The following is a 21594-nucleotide window of genomic DNA, read 5'->3' on the forward strand; positions in this document are numbered from 1 at the left end:
TGTAGATTGGGGCTGGATTATATATGGATCCCGTCCGATCCGAATGATCCGTTGGATTAAAAAATTTGATCATGGATCCAATTTGATTTTTTATTGGACTGGATTTGGATCCAATATTTATATTCGATTAAGAAATTGGATTAGATCGAGGTCACTCATTACCTGCTCCAACCCGACCCATTTGCACTCCTACGAGAGATGTAGTTGTGCATGAGTATTATATGCTTTAATCTTTGTGCAATCTCTAACAATTTTTGATGAACAACTAGTGGGCCTTGGAAATGGCGGACCATGGAGCAAGCAAAAGATGGAATTTGCTGATTGCACGAGGGCATAGTTCTTCGACATCTGGCGAGAAAGATTGATCATGGATTAAGATGGTTTAGAGCCAAGTGAGATAAGTGTCAACATGCTTTCCATCCCTAAGATGTTCTGACCTTGCTAACATAGAATTCATATGCATTCACATGCGACCAGTGATGTCATGCGCACACCAGTGTGAACCCCCACAATTGTTGCTTAGCCTAATTTGGTGCACCTGCTGAAACCCTAATTCCACCCATCGTATCTTATCATGCACCCACCAGGTTAAAATAAATGCAAGCACCGACTTCACAGGTTGATTTATTGGTTTTTTTTGGTAAATAGGTTGATTTATTAGTTGAAGGTGATTCTAAAGCAAAGCAGTAATAACATGAATTCTGCATGTCAAATACAAGGATCCAAATGTGAGAAATTTTTATAATTTCTGTCTCGCTTCATATATCAAATTCATGTTACAAATGCATATAGACGACTATGTGGTTGATTGAAGGTGATATTATTATCTTTATTATAATTTATATTTTTTAAAAGATTTCTAATGTTAGAGAATTTTTTTCAGGTATTAAAGGAAAAAATGATCGAACGCCGCTACAATCTTCAAATTGGCATATCATTAGATCAAGCAGGGCGTGGCCGGCTCACCTCTGGCTTTGAACCATTGTGGAGATCTTGGAAGGCCAGGTAGGGTCCGGTTCCAAGTCTGTTTCACCATACCGATGAGCTCATTAGGTGTAAAAATTGCTCTCCGATTACTTAAAAGATGAGAACACAATTACTATTTGGTAGATGATGACTGATAGGAATATTTCGACAGCATACTTTAGTGGACGCGGCATGTCTATAATTGCTATATAGGGAATAATTAGGAAGGTGATAGGGAAAGAAAGAATCGGAGGTCATGCATGTTACCATGTCCCTAAAATACTAACACACATAACCTTTTGCTGGAGCTTTTAAGATGGACCAAATGAAGCTAGAAAGGGTTAAATTAAGCTAGAACAGAACCCATTTATGCTTTAAAATAAGGAAAAAAAATAAGACCCTTTCATGACCTTCGGCCATGAAAGCCACTGCATATATTCGTCCCCCATCCATTATTTTATCATTGAGTGTTCAGCCAAGGAGGTAGCAGGAAGACATGAGAGAGTGGAAAGGAGGAGAAAGAAATAAAATAAGATTAGAGGGATGGGATTGATGGAGGGCAGAGGAGGGGGATGGGGGGTCAGCATTAGGAGAAAGAAAAGCTGAGCCCCCCTGAGCTCGACCCGTTTTACGGAGAAATTATTGCATGCACCAGGTGCAGGTGAACCAAGGCAAATGCCGGAGCATATGGACGGTGGAAAGCGCGCAATCGAGAATCGGTTACATACAAGGGTCGCGTGGCGTGTTATCTATCGTCGGATTTGCGCGGTCCAACTGCACCTGGTGCATGCAATACGGAGGCCTTTTTACGATCCCTGGCCCCATAGCCCGAACCCGAGAGAGCTAGCAGCACTAGAGAGGGACCCGTCTGCCCTCTCTACACGTGTCTTGTTCTTCCACGCTCTCCTCCTTTTTACCCAACTTTCCTTCGTCTGTTCTCGTCCTTCGGACCTTCACCCCAATTTTTTAATATCCCAATTTACCGTTGTCACTCGTTAATATCCATCACGTGACCTGGGCGGATAATAATGCTACGATCCCAGCTAAAAAAGAGAGAGAGTGAGTGAGAGAGAGAGAGATAACGCTGGTTACTCTTCAATATTAACGAGGAGAAAGAAGGTAGAGAGAGAGAGAGAGAGAGAGGTTACCGAAGGGAAAATGGAAAGAGAGGAGTGTGGGGAGGTGAGGGCCGAAAGCTGAGGGCTTAGCTTTTAACAACAGCAGGGCAGGCGGCAGCGGCAGCGGCAGCAGGAGCAGAGCAGGGAGCGGCAGTGAGACAGAAGCCTGCGAGGAAAGAAACAAAGAGAAGAGGGGGCGGGGGGGAGAGAGAGAGAAAGAGAAGGAGGAGGAGAGTGATCGAGAAGATCTCGATCAGAAGGAATTTCAGAGTCCCCACAGCCAGCCCCAAACCCCCCACCTTCACCACTCCCATAATTAACCCCCACCCGCCAAAAACATAGCCACAAAAAAAAAGAAAAAAAAAAAGAAAAAAAGAAAAGAAAAGAAAAGAAAAGAGAAGAGAAGAAAACGAAAGAAAGAAAGACCATCCCCAACAAGAAAACCGAAATTGTGAAACATATAGCCCCAGTTATGTGTTAGCTTTAGATTCACAAAGGCATATAGATATATAATTGGTGATACATAGAGAGATAGTTACAGAGAGAGAGAGAGAGAGAGAGAGAGCGCGAGAGGAGTAGGGGGAGAGAGAAGGGGGGGAGGGGTATATAAGAGGAGGCGTAAATTTGCCTCCAAGACTAGCCGGGGTGGCTTCGGGAAGGCGATTCCCATCCGACACCGGCGCGTTCGCGGACTGGGTGGCGTCTTCCGCCACCGGACGAGGCGACGATCTGTGCCTCGGTTTCAATGCCGGCGGAGGCGGAAGCGGAGGAGGAACCGGAACCGGCAGCGGGGCTGCCGCCACCGCCGGCGGCTGGGGGTCCATCTCCTCCGCCTCCGCACGCCCCGGTGGCATCAATTATGGCATCGCCGACATGGGAATGGTCGGCCTTCGCGATGTCCTCGTCGTCGCCCCCGCCGGATCGTTCCATCCCCAGTACCACGAGCCCTTGCCCTCCTCCGCCGAACACCCCATCATCCCCCTCCTAACCGCCGCCCCCTGCCTCGTAGACGAGGCCCACGATGGCCGCCCCAAGCCCGCCGGCGGGATCCACCTCTGGCAGGCACAGCCCCCTCCGCCCCCCCAGAACCCCAGCCCTAACCCTACCCTCTCCTACCTCAAGAAGCCCGTCCCCACTCTCGACGCCGCCGGCATTCTCGCCGGCGCCGGCGGTGGAGGGGGGGCCTCGACGTGCCAGGACTGCGGCAACCAGGCCAAGAAGGATTGCAGCCACCGCCGGTGTCGCACCTGCTGCAAGTCCCGCGGATTCGAGTGCTCCACCCACGTCAAGAGCACCTGGGTCCCCGCCGCCCGCCGCCGCGAACGCCAGCTTGCTGCCTCCACCGCCGCAGTAGGCGCCGCCGGCTCCTCCGCCTCCACCTCCGCTCCCAAAAAACCCCGCCTCATCTCCTCCCAGACGACCACCACCGCCTCCCACACCTCCAACTCCAACACCCCTCCTCGCAGTCTCGACACCAGCTCTAGCCACCAAGGTACTCCCTCCCTCTTTAATTTAGCTTAATTATGGCTAAATTTAAATTGGCTCCTTTGCACGTGTTTGGTTGTGTTCTTTTCTTTCTCTCTCTTCTTCCTTCACTCCCCAACTACTTTCTACCAGATGCGAGCTTTCGCGAAAACTTGCCCGGGCACGTTAGAGCGCCGGCCGTGTTCAAATGCGTCCGCGTGACGTCCATCGACGACGGCGAGGACGAGTACGCCTACCAAGCCATGGTCAAGATCGGCGGACACGTCTTCAAGGGCTTCCTCTACGACCAAGGCGTCGACGACGGGCGGGGCGAGGCGAGCATCAGCAATGATGCCATCCCGAACATCTCGGAGCTCCATCTCGGAGGCGCCGGCGCTGCCGCTTGTGGTGGTAGAAATGGTTCCTCCTCCTCCGCCATCATCCCGTCCGACGAGTACGGCGACGGTACGCCTGGTGGCGGTGGATTCCTTGGAGGTACTACAAACTATGGTCACCCAATAAATTGAGCTCTCCTCACCGCATCTAAGCTTCTATTTTCCTTCATCTCATTCTCGACTCAACTGTATGAAATCATCAAGTCATGCATGGTGGTCGACGAGGAGTTGTTTCAGCTATTGCTGCTGTTGTTGTAAACGTATGCGTCTCTACTCGACTTCTTAGCTTCTCTTTTTATCTCCTTTTTGCTGCTACCACTGCTATTGTTGTTATTATTATTGTTTCTAATAATTACTTCTCATGATGGTGATGATAACTAGATCCTATCTTACTCTAAGTAGAGTGAGAGAGAGGATCACGGACGGACTGCACTGTTTATAAGTTGGTTGCTAGTTTGTTAAGCTATGTCTTCTTTTATGCTCATCTCTATTGAGAGCTTTGTAGATGTAGGATGGATGGATCGGGGGTGCAACACTGCTCGACTGCTGTAGGGGTATATCATTTCGCGACCTATTCGAGACTGTTTCGTTTTATGTGATCTTGTGGTTGCGGGGCTCAAAGTTTGACTGCTGGGGTTTTCTTTTCCTTTGCTTTCGTAGCCCTCTAATGGTTTTTATAGGGGGTTGGTGAGTTTGCTGTAGAGCATCTCATTGGAACTTGAAGCTGATTGACGCTTTCTCTAGCAAAGCATTTTAATGCATGTGGCAGAGGAATTTTTTTCAACTCCTTGGAGGATAAGCATGGCTGCTTTACTCCCTTTCCTCCTTTGGTAATGGAAGGTAATGTACCACACAGAGCCATCTCGCTGCTTTTCCTGATTTTTTGTGCATTCCCATTGTTCTTGCCTGTGAAGCCCGTCACATCCAAGTATTGCCTTGTTATTTTTACTATAATCTTGCCGAGCTTTTTGTGATGTACGCCTTCTTTTGAATGTTGCTGTCTTGTAGAGCTGTCTAATCAATGAAGTATACCCCTTAAGCTGTTTAAAAGAATGAGCTCCAGTACTTAAGAATTATATTAGGCTTCAGCTATACCCTTTATTCTTCTGCTGTAGCTTAGTAACCTGCATTCACGGCATTGTACGATAAATGGAATATGGACGCTTTCTGCTGGTGCCAACATATACATATATCTTATGTGATGAAAGTTATCACATTTAGATGTTTGCGTGTAGCTACGTGTCTAGCTTGATGAGCTCTTCACTTTTCTGTGTGTCGCTTGCCAGGTGGAAAAAGTAATGGATGATATGTTACACTGAAGGGAAATCCAGAGTGCTGTACGTTTTATTCCAAAAGATATAGTCTTCATGTCAGTTTGTGCGGGTTAAATACCTTTCTTTTTTCCATCGAAGGAAATAAGCTGGGAGAGAGAATTTCTCTTCTTCCTAGCTACGGGCACGGATTAAATATAGTTATAAGATTTAGAAACAGCTGTTCACAAAATCTAGTCAGTGACGCCACCTAGCATGCATAAAATAATACATTTTAATAGGATTTTAGAGATATAGCTAGGTTTTTAAGGATTTCTGGATTTTAGTTCTTTTATAAGTGGAAGTAACATTTTGGGCAAAGGTCTAGTTTCTTCAGGCAATGCCTTAGGTATCTGACCAGTCCAGTTTCTTTGTGGAATTTGCTATTCCTGAGTAGCACTCCAGGTTTCTAATTGCTTGCTGTTTTTTGCCTGATCCTTTAACTTGTATAATTGATCTGTTTGGAACTGATACTAGAATTTATGACTGTGAACGCACTAGTCGGTTTTAATTGTTTGTTGTGTTATTTTGACTGAACCAGAATGTGGGATCTATGAAGATACGTTGAAGGCTGACTAGCATATTTTATTCATGCATGTTGTGTAGATCACGTTAATAACTTGACAAATTTTTTTGGCTTTCTTTCTTTGACTCCAGCATATCAACATAACATCTTATTGCAACGCCAGTCTGTGGAACTTCCAGCATAATCATTATTGTCCTACTAAAAGGCAGTAATTTGGTTGGGCAATATCATAGTTTCCACAATAGCCAGATTTAATTATTTTGTCACTCTATAATCCATGGGGTATTCTTTATCTACTTATTCTGGTGATATTGCTTTTAATGTTATTAGCATGCAGTGCTGTTACGGTTACAAGGCCATTCCAATATTTAATTCTAAGATTCAATCTGAATTTCATTATGATATGGGTCTGAGGTCCTTCTACATGTCATATTATATCCTGCCTTCTTGGGTAGTTTATGCTACTACGTGAGGCATGATACTTATTAAATTATATGTATCTGAGATTATAACACCTATATAATGAAGTTACTTGAAAGAAAGGTTGTGTTTCGTTGATTACTCTTTTAGGATTTTTGTGGTAGTGTTACGGACATTTAAAATTAATATTTTCAAGAGTTTTCACTATTCTAATCATCAAATATCTTATTAGTTAGATTCAAAATTCTTAGTGAAAATAGTATATTGCCAATGATACAATCTTTATCATGGAACTTATTGTATTGCATGCTGCAAATTGCTCTTTAGAAATATCATATAATACATATACATTGTTTAATGCGCATATATTTCATCTGGGATATTCCTGTATGCATACTCACAGTGATGAAGATGACCTACTAACATGATTTAGTGTTGTGTTTCCTACTATAATGTGTCATCTATGTAAGTAAGCAGTGATTTAAACTTAATTTAGTATTGTAATATTTTGGTCAGATAGAAGTTTGTAAGAAATTGCCTAATCTAGAAGTCATGTGGTTTGACTAACTGTACCAGACAAAGGACTGCCCGGAGCATGGGCCTCCCACTATGGTGGAGTATGGGGAGGGTTGGATACACACAACATTACCTCTAAAAGGCTGTTTCTGTATTTCGAACCCATGACCTCCATGTATTTAAAGGGCAATCTGTCCACTGTGCCCGGGTTGTTTGACTAACTGTTTTAACAATATAAAATTGTCATTATCTTATCAGTTTGTGATCACAATGATTAGTTATTGTATGAGATACCTCTTCAACCTTTGGATATTGTCAATGCACATTGAGCTTGCTGTTCTATTTTGGTTGATTTTTTGATAATTTGGTAGATGACTAAGATCATACAATTATTGTAGCAGCTTTTAGCAAATTATCGCATTCATTGGGTTCTCAAGTATAGTTAGATATTCACTTAAGGAAGCTCAATGCCTTCTAGAGACTTTAAACTAACTAAAGAAATAATTTGTTTTAGTGAATGTGGTTGCTTAAAATGTAACATGTCTTAAACCACTCTAATGTGGCAATTTTCTTGTTCTCATAGTCCAGGAGCTTAGAAGTTTGATTGTCATGAGGACTAATAAACCCAAAAAAATTGAATGTACTGATGCAATTTTTATTGAACTAAATGGTCTTATGCAATACAGTTGTCCATCAAATGTTTTAAATTTGTTTTGTGGCTTGGTTGTTTCTGGATTTTGTGATTTGAAACAATGATGCTATCTGTTCCATGGTTAATTATGTATGCCATTCACATAGAAAGACATGCTTGCAGATGTCTACTACATGAACGCTAGTTTCATGACAAGCTTGGAGATGGCAACTGTGTACATACTATTTTCACGGTTAATCTCAAAGCATTTGATATTCTTTTGTTCTCAATCTAATAAAGCTGGATGCTACTGCTACCCTATCTGATGCTACACTTGTAGCCAATACATGCATCCTGTACACTATCTAAGGGTAAGTGCCTAAACCATTCTGATTAATATGGTTTGACACAGAATGGATGATACTTGAAATGTCATTACCCTCATGTTTTGTAGGTTGATATGCGAGTAATTTGTCTCATCTCGAGACTGTTACAGTGGCATAATCAGGACCCAGCAATTTTTGATTCCCATTGAGTGTTGTTCCATCTTTTGTCTTGTCCAAGTGTCCGGAAGTAGTCATTCCAGAACTAATAATTAAAAACCGAAAAATCTGGGCGTCAAGTTAGCATGTCGAACAAAATGAGATGTGGTTAAGCCTGTTAACATGACTACAGCCAATCTTGAAGTAGTTGATGGTCTATGCTATTGTTGAAGATGCTCAGCAAGAAAGAGTCTTATTATAGCTCTAGTGATTCATATGGAGAATTCTGAAGAGATGGGGAATAAATTATAGAATTGCTTGTTCTTTTGGCTTTGGGTCAGTGAGATCTCCATACACCCAGTTATCCTCTTAGGTTTAGGTGACTGGCAAAAAAGGTCAGGAAAAAGGTTTTCAGTGTGCTCTGCTGAAGGTAGATTATACATAACCATGCTGTGGATAAGGCTAAACCTGAGCTCTTTGATGGAACAAGATAACATGTTTCTTGCATTTAGGAAGCTTCTAAATAAGCACGATATTAGCTTGGCTTCCTTAAATTGTTCTCTATTCCTGGTTATTTACACTGCTTGGTTGGAAGAAATAGTGGATAAGAGTCAACAAGTAGCAACATTAACAAAAGAAGGTTTATAAATAAACTTCTGGTACCCAAGATTATGTTGTTGATTGTCTTGCTTATGATGTATGCTTGATCAGGTAATGATTTTATTCCTGTAGGCTACTATAATATTGAATAATTTGTTTCTGGAATAAAACATGTTGGCAGAAGAATAGCATGATTAGCTAATACTGTCTTTGCTTGAAGTTGAAAAAAAACTGGTGTTATATAACTAATTAAAGAAAGATAAGATGCTAGTAATATCCATATTGGAGAAGTTCAGGAAATGTGGTCATAAAATTTGATTGTGAACTACAGATAGCTTACCGAAATTCTAGTTTGAGAAAGAAGATCTAGCTGTGATGATTAGAGTTATTTTTTTTCCTCAGTTTAACATATTGCGAGTTTAGTTTTAATATGCACATTTCTGTTGTAGAATCATTTAGAACTTGAAAGCCAAACCAAAAACTTGGTATTGGCTTTTCGTTTTTTAAGTAGTGAATGGAAGTTTGGAGTAAATTTATGTAACTTAGCCAACACAAATTTGGATTTCCAAAATTGCTAGACGAGTTATGTTTTACATTGTCTGAATTGAAGTTTTTTATATCTTACTAAGTAATGGGTGGGAAATTTATGTTGAATGAAGCTTGGATAAATGGTCAATCCAGTTGGAATATGTGAATTTGATTGCTTGTGTCTGTGTAGAAGACTCTGATGGAATACCTACTGTGTTTGTCAAGATTGTGTTTGTATTTGAATCTCACAAACATAACCGGTTTCAATTTTGTGAATCTGTATGATGTCTTTAAGGAAATAGGAGCTTCGAAAACTTGCAAATAGTAAATTTTTATTATTCTTCGACATAGGAAAGGGATGAAAAATATAAATGATTGGCCAACCTGATGCATTATATTTAAGACTTCTCTGGGTATGTGTCAAATTATTGTTTCTTTAATCCATCCTGTGAATTGGATGCCTTCAGCTCACTAAAACGTTGTCAGTTAAGAAAAGGGACATCGCAGTTGTCTTTGAAGAATTTTGTATTAGATTAGTCAAATACAAGCTTTTAAGGATGCTTGTGAGGATTCACTTCATCAAAGGAATTACAATTTTGTCAAGGACGGTACTGCTCTTAAAACTAGTTAGTATTAGGTCTGCTCTTAGAGATATTGCATTCCAAGGAGAGTTTGAAAAGCTTACTGGTGGCGAGGGGACTTCTTTCTTTGAGCTTTGACCTGTGAATGGAGATATCAGACAAGGTCTAGACTGCATAATCTAGCAAATTATCTTAGTGTGCCCGGCTAATTCGTTTGGCATTGTATTGTTGTTGTCTTGCTTGGTTGGAGGTATTCAGGTGCAATTTAAGTGATGAATGGCATTCCCAAGGAGAGAATATTTTTTTTCGGATTTTGCACTTGGTAGCTAGGGATGTTGTCTGTTATTTTGTTTTTGCTGCTTGTTCGAGTATCGCCTCATTTCTTGAATGTCTTTTTACATTCAAATTACACCATTTGAGGGCAAAAGAAAGAAAAAAAAATGGCGAGCAAAATATTTAGGGTAACAGTGCACTTACAATATGGATATCAAGCCATTTTTTTAATCATTATTGTGTTGTCATTTAGTAGCATGGTCTCAGAAATGTCCATATCAATTGATAGAAGGCATAATAGGAAACATGAGCAATATTGAGGAGAGTGAAAGTAAGAATAAACTTGAAAAATCAATTATAGAATGGTGAATAAACCATAAGTAGAATCGCCGGAGATACCTACTCTATAATTATTTTAATGCACATTACCTGTCTCATTATCCGTATGGTGATGTAATAACTAGGTATAAGTTTTTCTTAGGAAAATATAATTTTTGTTATTGCTATTCCTCTCTTAGTGCATTGATTGTATGTTTTCTATCTTGAACCCCGTAGAAGAATATCTGATATTTTTTTGGAACTATAATTTGTTAAATTTAGTTATTGAGATTATAGATTTTATGGATCATTTGGAGTTCTGCACTGCATGGGGAACTGCTGAGCCCGATTATTTTATCCTTCGAATTCCTGTTGTTGCCTCTTATCTTTTTTTTTTTTTTTCTTTTTTGGTTGTTTGATAAGATGGGAGTATTCATGCAAGTGCCTCTATCTTATTTCAATTAGGCATTTCTGATGTGGTTCAAGCTCATAATTTCATTGGATGTCTTAGGTATGTAACGATCTTCCTGAAGTTGTCTGGTCCTTCTAGATTCTAGATTTCTTAGGGTGTGTACGAGTTTAGAATAGTCTGGACCTGCTGGACCCAGGAGTCTCAAGATTTTGTCTGTAAGTGCTGTGGCATGTCATGCAGGCTACTAGGAGATAATTTTGATTACTTCTATTTCTTGGTACATATTTCTAAGAGTTTTACTTTGAGCTACCTTTGGAATCTGTCTTTCCATTGTTTGATTGTTTATGTTTTTCCTAAAGAACTTCCAATTTTCCTGTGTTGACATACTGTTTGGATTACGTTGGATGTAATAAGCATTTGCTGATTTTGTTTGCTCCTTAAATGCTTATTTGTGTTAATTGTTGTGAAAGGCAATAGATTAGGTTATGTACTTGAAATTGGTCACGATCTTCCTATGATCAGATTTCACATATCTAACGATGCAAATTAGTTGTTTTGGTTTTATTATATAATCTGAAAGAAATTTAGCTGTCTTTCTACGTTTTATAATATGTAGCACAACCAATGGGGGTTTTGCTCGTTCGGAATTCACTGTGTTTGGTGGAAGGAGCTGAGAAAATACTCGACTTCTTATAATATTTTTCACCCAAAACGTACAAGTTCGTAATTCTGAGAGCTGTTGAGGTGGCATTTGTAGTTAGTACTCATCTCACTATTTCCCTTCTGCGGTCAGGTGTTTGTTTAACAAACTTCGATATAAATGGTGATGGGTAAATTTTGTTTTTAGCAAAAGTGGCTGGTTCTAATCGTACCTAGAAGGTGACATAGGCCCTTGGCAGCTTGTGTTCTGTGGATTTTGGATGTGAACCACGTCTCAGGCTTCTGGGCTTTTAGGATAGTAACATAGCTTTCTACAGTTTGTATTCATCTGTTCTTTTACTCTCACTTACAAAACTATATAGGAAACAAAAAACTTGATACAAAATCCAAGCTTGGTCTTTCGTCCACGTCACTGACCTTTCTCTTTTTTATGCGTAACACTTATCTACTAGCTTCCCTTAAGAAAGCCAATGCTTGCATGGAGACTGCTTTTCCTTTTGTTCTTTCTTTCGGACATTGTTGTGGATTTTTCCCCCACTATGAACTAAACGTTAGCCAACTCTTTATGATACCATTTTAGCATTTGGTTGATCAAGAGTTAACTAGTTTCCTTGGTAATATGAATCTTTTTTTGGCATGGTGAATTGTAGCCGCGCTGATGGTGCTTCACTTTGATAGCTGCTATAAATGTATTTTTGGTGCATATGAATATGTTTACGTATTTAAGGAGATTCCGGACATGATCGTTGGTAAATCTCGAGACTGTTGCTGTTATATGAGAATGCCTCTGTTTGTTGCGACAGATTAGAATATATATTTATATGCGGGGGTAAATTTTGTCGAACTTCTTTGAAGGTGGTGAAGAGATACCTGACTCCAGGAATGATGTGTTTGTGGAGGTTTTGCTTTTATTGCATCTTTTGAATGAGAGGGTTCCAGGTCTATCGTTGGGGCACAGGAAATAGGTCCTATAGCCCTGTCTGACATTTGACCACTGTCACCTCACCATATTTTAGTATTATCCTTTATCTTTCTGTTCCTTCGTGTTTCTGCCGGGTACTCTGGTTTTAGATGCTAGATATAGCCACCAGTTTATAGGCATGATGAAGTCTTAAGTCGAAGCCTTAATGCAAACTTATTACATCTCGAGTCTCATACGAATCTTATTATGCTTGCTTCTTGCGTAGAGGTGCATTTATCCTTCATGCAATTAATAGGCAGTTTGTGCAAGGCCAGGCTTGATTCACTCTCTTCTCTTTTCTTTTATCTTTTCTCATGTCATTGCATCGATGTGGTGTGCTGCGGGTTTCAAGCACTTTGCCTTTATCTCTTGTGCTGATCCTTGCAGATTCAAGCACTTGCCAGAGATCTGTTAACTGCGTCCACTAGTTAATTCCTTATGTGATATTCTATTCTCTACGCAATATTATCACTTAGTTCAGTGACATCAAATTGAGCTTTCATGGACGTTTCATCATACCACAAGGAAGAGGATATAGGGAAAAGGAACCAAGGCTTTTGTTAGTTTTATGCATGACCAAAGGTGGTTTGTGAGATGTGGTGTCGCTCTAGCATGTCATCTTGGTTAGCATTGTTAGTATATAATCATTGAGCTGATATAATTTTAGCTTTATGTGATGTGATGAGTCTTTTGTTTTTTTTTTTTTTTTTTTTTGTTGGGTTGGTTGTGGGGGTGTGGGGTGGACTTTGAGGCTCTAAAGTTCATGTACAGGGCACAATGGAAAAAAGCAAAAGTTGGATGGACATCATTTTCATGATTTGCATTGATGCAGTCATGTGGGCATTGGAAAGATGCTTCCATACCTTGTCAAAAAAAAATGCTAGAGTTTATCAAAGGGTGTGGTCGTCATTCAGGAGAGTGGTCCGAAGGGTTAAGGAGGCTTACCCCATGAAGGTCCTAATAGTATGTGTCTCTAGGTTAAACGGTAGGTTTGCCCCTAGTTCAATTATAGCTTATGTCTTATTCAATTTGTGGCCAGTGGACGGATCCAATTGTCGTTATGTAGCTTCTTTCATTGCAAGGGTAGGTAGGTACGTCTACTGCTGTGGATCGGGTAAAAGGTAGCATGTGGTAGGAGGAAAGTGCACAGAAAGCTAATATAAGTAGGCAATAAATGAAGCTGACAAAGTCGTATCTAAGCCCTGACAAGTAAGCATGACTATTTACTCAGAGAATTTGCATGACTATTTTAAGTTAGGTGATTGTTGAACTTTTGAAGACACATCCTAAATAATTGCCAAGCCGTAGGGGTGAGAGAGAGATAGAGAGACCAAGCATTAGTGTCTGCTGGTCCATGTCTATTGGCAACTTTTTATGAACCTCCAAAACCCCTATCTTTCATGGTAATTGCTATCATCTCTGTTGCTTTGATAATTTGGATAATCTATTTTGGAGGTTTTTTTTTGGATGGTGGGCTTCCTGCTTGCATTTGTGAGATATGTCACGTTGATTGCTTGAATTCTAAGTACTTAGAGTTGAAGCACGATGAAACATGAAATTGCCCCCAAGTTTCAACTACTCTTTTCTTCGGATGGATGTGTTTGAATTGTGAAAGCCATGGTACAAGAGCATGTATCTTTGTTCCAAAGCGAAATAGCAAACATTTTAGTCTCTCTCGTTGCTGGCAAAAAGTTACGAGAATGCATGTTCTATTTATGGAGAGGGTGAAAGGGGCGTCAACTTAGCCTCTTTTGGTGAGTAGAAACCAAGAATAAAAAGAAAGGAAATGATTAGAGACACAGCTTCGAAAATGATATCTGTGATTGTTAGAAATGGTCTAGAGGCTCTTTAAAGAATGTTCGGTTCGTAATCGAAATTTAAATAAAAATTAAAATCGAAATGGTTTGGAATCGAAATCGGAATGGTTAAATTTTTTGAAGTGTTTGGTTAGTGATCGAAATCGAATTTGGAATAAAAATTTGAATCCATAGAAGAGGATAGGGATCGAGTTCTATATAAATTGAACTATTTTCATTCCATTTTGGAATCGGAATGAGACTCTTTCCAATCAAACGATTGGAATAGGAGTCATTCATTCCGATTTCGATTTCAGACCTTCACTCATCCAACCAAACCCTCTCTTAATGTCCGTCCTAATGTTTGTAGTAGGGTGCTGGTTTTTTTTTACTTCAATAGAGAATAGTCTTCTGGTTTCATATTAGTTGATCTGTTCTAATACAATGATTTGCAGTTGATGTTTTTAAGGTTTGCGTTCCATTAGAACTCAATCCATTACAAACCGACAAATCTTTGATGTTTTTAAGGTTTGCGTTCCAAGTTCACTTCTGCCCAAATTCGAAGGCCACAAACAAATGGGCGATCATCTTCAAAGAAGCTAAATGGCCAGAAATAGGTATCCTAAGCTTTAATATCCCCTCCATCTTAAAAAATCAATTCCTGCATTGTCAGGTTCAAAAATTGGATGCAACTGGAGGTCTGAGCACAAACATCATGTATAGATTAAAAGGTGCAAGAGAATGCTAAGGAGGACCGAGGCAAGGATCAATTAAAAGGAAAAGAATCAAGAGCAATAAACATCTACCATTTGGTCTCGAATCAAGCCCTAACTAATTTGATCGGAACTGATTTATCAGAGTTCAGTTGAGATCCTCTCCTAACAAATCCTCAACAGACCAACATATTCTAACTAATTTGATCTATAAACATGATTGCTTGAGGGACCTTTAGGTATGCTGATATGAGATTTGATCTATCACTCACTTAGATCTCTTTCAGATCTTTATTTTCTCAAGATTCCTGTCAAAGGATTTTCGTCAGACAAACCTGAACAAGTGGGCTTCTTTATTTCAGATCAAGTTTGGTGTCAGAGTCCTCGTTCGAGCATGGAAATTCCTGCCTAGTTCTTCTTTGTCGAGCTCGGGGATCAGCGAGGCCAGGTCGACCATGCCGGTTTGATTAGAAGCTTCATCAATCTCATTAGCTCAGTGCAGTGTCAGGCTGGATTCCACCGCAACAATTAAGCAACTACAAACTAGATGCAGGGGGGTGCACTTTTGAGGCCTTAGGGAAGCTGTTGCTTGTCTGCTTGTGTATTAGATGTAGAGCATCCAAAATGTGGACCAAGCTTGGATGCAGGTACGAAATGGGACCGGATAAAATCCCGTGGCTTCTAAAGGTAACATATGACGTTATGGGCAATTTTTTTTTTTTTTTGCCCTTTTGGCTTGAACTCAACTTTCAAGTATAAAGAGTTTCCGTAGGCAACTAGTACCTCTGATTGTTTGCTTACCCATAATTGAACTTGTGGTAAAAATGCAAGTTTAGTTCATCCAAAACATCTGAACCTAACTTTGGAGGGGGAGGCTCTTAAAATCAGGTTCTGAATGGCTAAGCAAAGCTACTAATTTTACTATGGTTCTATGCATTAGCTCCCTCCTTACAAACAAGCCATTTAAGCAATATTTAATTATTAAATATCATTAAAAATAATTCAATCGTAATTTTAATATCTGAAAGACTAAAACTCAATTTTCTCCAAAACAAACTGCAGAGCTCCAAGTCCCTGAACATGAGTTCTGAGTTCAATATAAGTTTTAAAAAGTTGGGTCCTCAAACTTCTAATACTTATGTGAAAACAAATAGGTCTATATGCTTCTTGTATCTGTTGTGGATTTGTATCTCGACCTCGGCTGGAAGGATCCTCGGCTCCGATCGATCTGTGGGAGATGGACGTTTATCAGATCACGTGCACAATAATCACAAAGGTCATCAAGTACACTCCATCAAGCTAGCTGTGGTTGCTATTTGTCTTCAGTCCTTGCCGACGATTTCACCTCGTCTTTGGACGATCTATTTTAATTTGTCCATAACTGACTAATTTCAAATCGTTTGAGATCAACACGCACTCCATGATCTCCAAAATCTCAGCTTTGGATAATCTATTGTAGCTCGTTTATAGTCGAGCTAAGCTCTTCACCGATAGATCTATCTCTCTCTCTCCTAAATTGGGAAAGTCTAGATAAAAAAAGATTTCTCCATGATTGAATCTCCTGCAAAAAGAAATAACTTCTCCGAGTCAATCTGTACGTCAAATCCAGAAAGCAATCATGACTCCGATACGTATACGACTCCGATTCCTCTCCTATAAATAAAGAAGCTCTGAGACCTTCAAAGTAAGTTCTTAATCCTTGCTCTCTCCTTTTCATGGTTCTTCATATTCTGATTTAAGCATCGGAGGATCTTTATTGGAGAACATCCCGGTGAGGATTTTTTGCAAGTATTCGGATGGAGCTCCAGTGACAGTGTCATTTCGACCATCTTCATCTCGGTGTCTGACTTCAGGTGCGGAGATCAAGAGCAACATTAGAATTAGCATTTACATCCATTTTGTATACAACATTTTGTAAAACACATTTATCATGTTTGCATCATTTACTCGCCTCAAGTGTAGCATTCAACTGGGGATTTGAGTTGCATCTTTCCTGTGAAAGAATGGTTGATTTTTTTTCATGACATCAGCCATTGGATAATGCCTCAAATAGCTCTCAAAGCACTTCAAATTCTCTTTCATCTGCCTGCACAAAATTTGTAGCAGCTATTGTGCGATCCAATCATGTACATCATGAGAAAAAGATGAATCATTCTTTCACGCGAAAAATACAATCCATACCCTTCAGCTAGAAAAATAATCCCAATAATCTTTTCCCATCTTGGAAAGCCCTGTAGAGCACTGGAAGGAGAAATGAAATTATCTTTTAAAGACCAAAGAAGAAAAAAAACATAGGAACATTGAGGGGCTCAAAAATATAGATATTAATTATTGAAGAACTTATTGAGGAGATTAAATTTATCAGAAATAAAAAGTTATTTGCATTAAAAATATAGATATTAATTGGGAAACTTATTGATTGGAATTAGGGGTGAAAATGGTATGGATATTATCCGTCCAGATTTTTTTTAGTATCCGAATCAATCTGGATATAGAAAGAAATTTAAGGATCCAACTAATATCCATATCTATATCCGTATCTATTAAAAAAAAATGAATATGGATATAGATAGGCAACTATCCGATCCGTATCCGAATATCCGAATCTATATATAATTTTATATAATTTTATATAATATTTATTATTTTTTAAAAAAATATTTCATCATATCAATATATTATTAACTTGATTTATCATCTATTTTCTAATATCTTTGATTCTGTAGTCATAAAATTTAATTACCTAAGTTATATTTATCATTGTATCCGTACTTTCAATATCCGAATTGCATCTGCATCCGTTTAAAATATGGATATGAATTTTTGCATTCGAATAATATTTGTATCTTATTTGTATTCGTTAGATAAAACAAATATGGATATGGATATGCTGGTATCTGATCTCGTATTCAATCCGGCTTCAGCCCTAATTGAAATTTAATAAAAAATTCTTCTATCTACATATAATTTTATATAATTTTATATAGTACTTGTTAATTTTTTTAAAAAATATTTCACCATATAAATGTATTATTAACTTGATTTATCATCTGTTTAGTAATATTTTTAATTTTATAATCATAAAATTTAATTATCTAAGTTATATCTGTCATTGTATCCGTGCTTTCAATATCCGAATTGTATCCGTATCTATTTAAAATAAATATAAATATAAATTTTTATATTTAAATAATATTTATATTTATATTTATTATTTATTATTTATTATGGATATGCTGTTATTCAATCCGTATTCAATTCGGCTTCAGCGCCCTAATTGAAGTTTAACAAAAAAAAATCCTTCGTCACCTTTTTCTTTTTCTAGACATCCGGTCCACCTTTTTTTTGGTTGAAAACAAAAAAAACATTCTAAGTTAATATGAAGCAAATCAAGGCTTACTGGATTTGAGCTCGATCAACAATTTTTCTTGGAGCCATTCACAGCATGGGGGGATGCTAGAAGATTTTAATGGCCTTGATTTGTAATCACATGCCAAAGCAACCCTTTGCTATGCATGAGGTGCTCATTTTTAGATCCTCCAGTGATGAATACACCTTCTAGACCACTGAGAAATGGTTTCTTTCTATTGTGATGGCAAGTATTCTCATACAACAGTTAATATGACTTGCATCTTCTATCATGCCATCATTAGTTTTTTTTCTTTGTTTTTGTAAAATTTAACCGATGGATTCCTATGATGGACCAATTATTTGCATTAAATAGAGAGGGTAAATTTGATGCTTTATGAGATAAATCCCAGAAGACAACTAAGATAACATGCATCTAACAATACTTAAACATTTTTTTTTACAAATTTAGTTAGTATTATGCAACTGGAAAAGGTGTTATACATTAATTCTCATGTGGAACTTCACCTATAACCTCCTTTCGATAACGTTGATGCTATTATTTCTGTTGAGAGCTCCTTGTAGCTAACGTCAAATTCTGTTTCCAAGCAACAAAAGATCGGTAGAGACTTAAATGATAATTATTTTACATTAGTTTAAAACAATGGACATTGTACCAGACCAATACTGCATTAGTGAGGGAATGTCCAGCTCTCCTCTATCAATGGCCGCTCCTCCATCTTTCTCCAATGGCCTCCTCACCATGCAAAGGAGGAGGATCCAACTATCCCACTCGAGGAAGGCTGGGTTCTCACCCACATCCGAGAATACCAAGGCTTTTGGTTCTCATCCTTCGTGCTTGCCGGCGTCGTGGCTGTCCGACGGCACTTCAAGCCTCACCATGCCATCATGACTCGAAGCCATTACCACCCAATGAGTCATCACCCTCTCCTTAGCCTCAACCCTCATGACTGTGTGGAGCTTTGCCGTCGGCAAAGGTTCCAAGATAGAACCCCTGACCTCACCTAGAATTCTCTCCTCTCACATTCCTTAGTCGATGCTCCCCGACTCGATCATCAGCTCTGACTGCCGATTTATATTTGTTTGTCGAGACCCCAAGGATGTACTACTGGTCTCCTGGTGGCACTACAGATCGAGAAGATGAGGCCGGATACGATGGAGCCGGTTCCATTTGCCAAGTACTTGGACTAGCTATTTTGCTAGGGGAGGTGCAACTATGGGCAAATATAGTTATATGTTGTCAAGTTCTGGAGGGAGAGTAAGCCTGAGAAGGTGTTGCTCATGAAGTATGAGGTGCCGTTGGAGGAGCACGGTGAGGTTGGCAGAGTGGGTGTTTCACGAAGAAATAAAATAAATGGGCAAGACATATTTATGATATTATCTTAATCGCTAGGATCGTACTAAATATGCAGGCAACTACTTGTAAAATCTATGTTTAGGATTTAATGCCCAATTCTAATCTTCTTCTTCTAAGGCTGCGTATTTAGAAAAAGATAAACCAATTAGAACCGTTGATAGTCAAAATAATACGATGAAAGTATAAAAATTAGAAAGAATAGATCTCTCTCACGTTTCCATGTCAGATTTAATCTAAAGAATATTATCCAAAAGATATATCCTTTGAAAGAACACGTCCTTTTGAAGGAGAGATAAAAAAAAAAAAAAAAAAAAAGGAAAAATCTCTAGAATTTTAAATTTAGAAGAATCTGATAACTATTCAAAGCAAATCAATAAAACTGAAACTCTCATTTCCACCCATATACGTAATCTTATAGGTTGCAAACCAACAGAAAAAAGAACTTTTGGGGAAAGTAAAAACACCCATTCCGGATGTTTTTCAAACCAAGGAGCCGTTGGCCCTAAAATCTATATCTAAATTTTTTATTTTAAAGAAAAATACAACAGCGTGTCCCTTCTCCCAGCAGGAAGAGAATGAAGTGGTGGTGGAGGACATTGTAAGGCTTTGTAGCTTTGAGAACTTAAACTTGGAGGTGAACAGCTGTTGTTTAGGTAATGAATGCCTCGTTGTTTAGGAAAGATGAGGTTGCTGGGGATTGGAGGAACCACATGAGTCCTGAGATGTCTCAGGGGATGGATGAAATCACCCAAGAGAAGCTGAAGGGATCTGGTCTGAATCCTCGGGAATGGGAGCTTGGAGGTTGCCACCTCCGGTTAAAGAAATCTGATTTATCTTCTCAGCCTCCTATAGTTTGCTTGGTCTTCTTCTAGCTATTTAACTTTGTTGGTAATGTTCTTTGTTTGTGTTGTTTGAGTCGTTCCTCTTCCTATGTTGCTAGCTTTGTGTATGGTGTCCTTCTGGGTCACAATGGATAGCCTACTGTTGGAGTTTAACGAGGGCTATTGTCCAGAGGTTTTATTCCTCTAATGGAAGGAGTTTATGTTTCTGATGTTGGAGGTGTTTTATTGAGTGTTTGTTGTGGATCCTTCTATCATTTCACTAAAATAATCCATAATCGTTCCTTGTTGTGTTTAGCTCTAGTATTCTCTTTTTTTCCTTTAGCTTTATTTTGTTCATATATGTTATGCTGAATGAAAATGTATTCACGCTGGACGGTCTAAACAATTATTTTTGGAAATCGTAGATAGACTGCAAACATCTAGAGATCCCCATGCCAGTGTTTCATATTTGAAGTGGGTTGGGACAATGAACTCTTGTCACGACACCAGCATGAGCTTATTAATCAGAATTTTGGAGTCAGGTTTCCAATTAAGCAGCTTGTTTGGATCGTCGAGATCCCCAAGCTCTTTTCACTTCCCATTGATGAGATTTCTTTACCCTAGAGATGAACAAGACTTGCAAGGAACCTGGGGTGCCCCACGTTTCCAAATTTATGGGAGCAAATGAGCTGAATCGCTCGGACTCAACTTAGATCCAAGCTCGATTCAATTATTATCAAGTTTGAGTTGAGCTTGAATAGCAATATGCTCTGCTTGAAGACTCACGAACCTAATCGAATATTTATATATTTTCAAATATATATATATATATATATATATATATATATATATATATATATATATATATATATATATATGATCCAACTCTTATTTTGAACCATATTTTTTAATTATGGCCAAGGATTGGATTTGAGCTCAAACTAAAACTTGAGTGTGATTTGATTGATTTTCAAGTTGAATCTCGAATATTATTTCTTTTTTATCAAGTCGAGTTTGAGTTGGATATTAAAGTCCGATTAAACCTAAATTGAGTTTGAAGTCCAAATATTTTGAATTAAGTCGAGCTCAAACCTCTTCGTACTCGGTTTGGCTCGGTTCAATTGTACCCCAATTTCCAATCCTAGGTTTTTCGGACAGAAAACATCACCCAGGAAAAGGATTTGATCTTGGAAAAGATACAACAGGCACAGTAATTTCCAGCATCCAAACACAGCGAACAAACAAAATGGGCAAAGTAATGCTGTGGACAGGATAATACATCGCGCAACATATCAAGAGAAGATACCTCACATTTGAAGCTTCAAAATGCTAATCTTAGAATTTTGCAAATGAGATTAGGAGTAAGACTCCACTATG

The 21594-nt window shown here is 38.9% G+C and overlaps 1 protein-coding gene and 1 pseudogene across 1 annotated transcript; both read left to right on the forward strand.

Annotated features, from left to right (window-relative positions):
- The first annotated feature begins 1996 nt into the window (after positions 1–1996).
- LOC105049120 (protein LATERAL ROOT PRIMORDIUM 1) lies at positions 1997–4427 on the forward strand. Its single transcript, XM_010928679.4, has 2 exons — positions 1997–3576; positions 3702–4427. Exons 1-2 carry the CDS (start codon positions 2958–2960, stop codon positions 4073–4075), a joined length of 993 nt encoding a protein of 330 aa, XP_010926981.1. The 5' UTR covers positions 1997–2957; the 3' UTR covers positions 4076–4427.
- Positions 4428–18927: 14500 nt separating this feature from the next.
- Positions 18928–20449, forward strand: LOC105049164 (cytosolic sulfotransferase 3-like; annotated as a pseudogene).
- Positions 20450–21594: the final 1145 nt, after the last annotated feature.

This window comes from Elaeis guineensis, chromosome 7, assembly GCF_000442705.2.
Source record: "Elaeis guineensis isolate ETL-2024a chromosome 7, EG11, whole genome shotgun sequence".
NCBI classification, from domain to species: Eukaryota; Viridiplantae; Streptophyta; class Magnoliopsida; order Arecales; family Arecaceae; genus Elaeis; species Elaeis guineensis.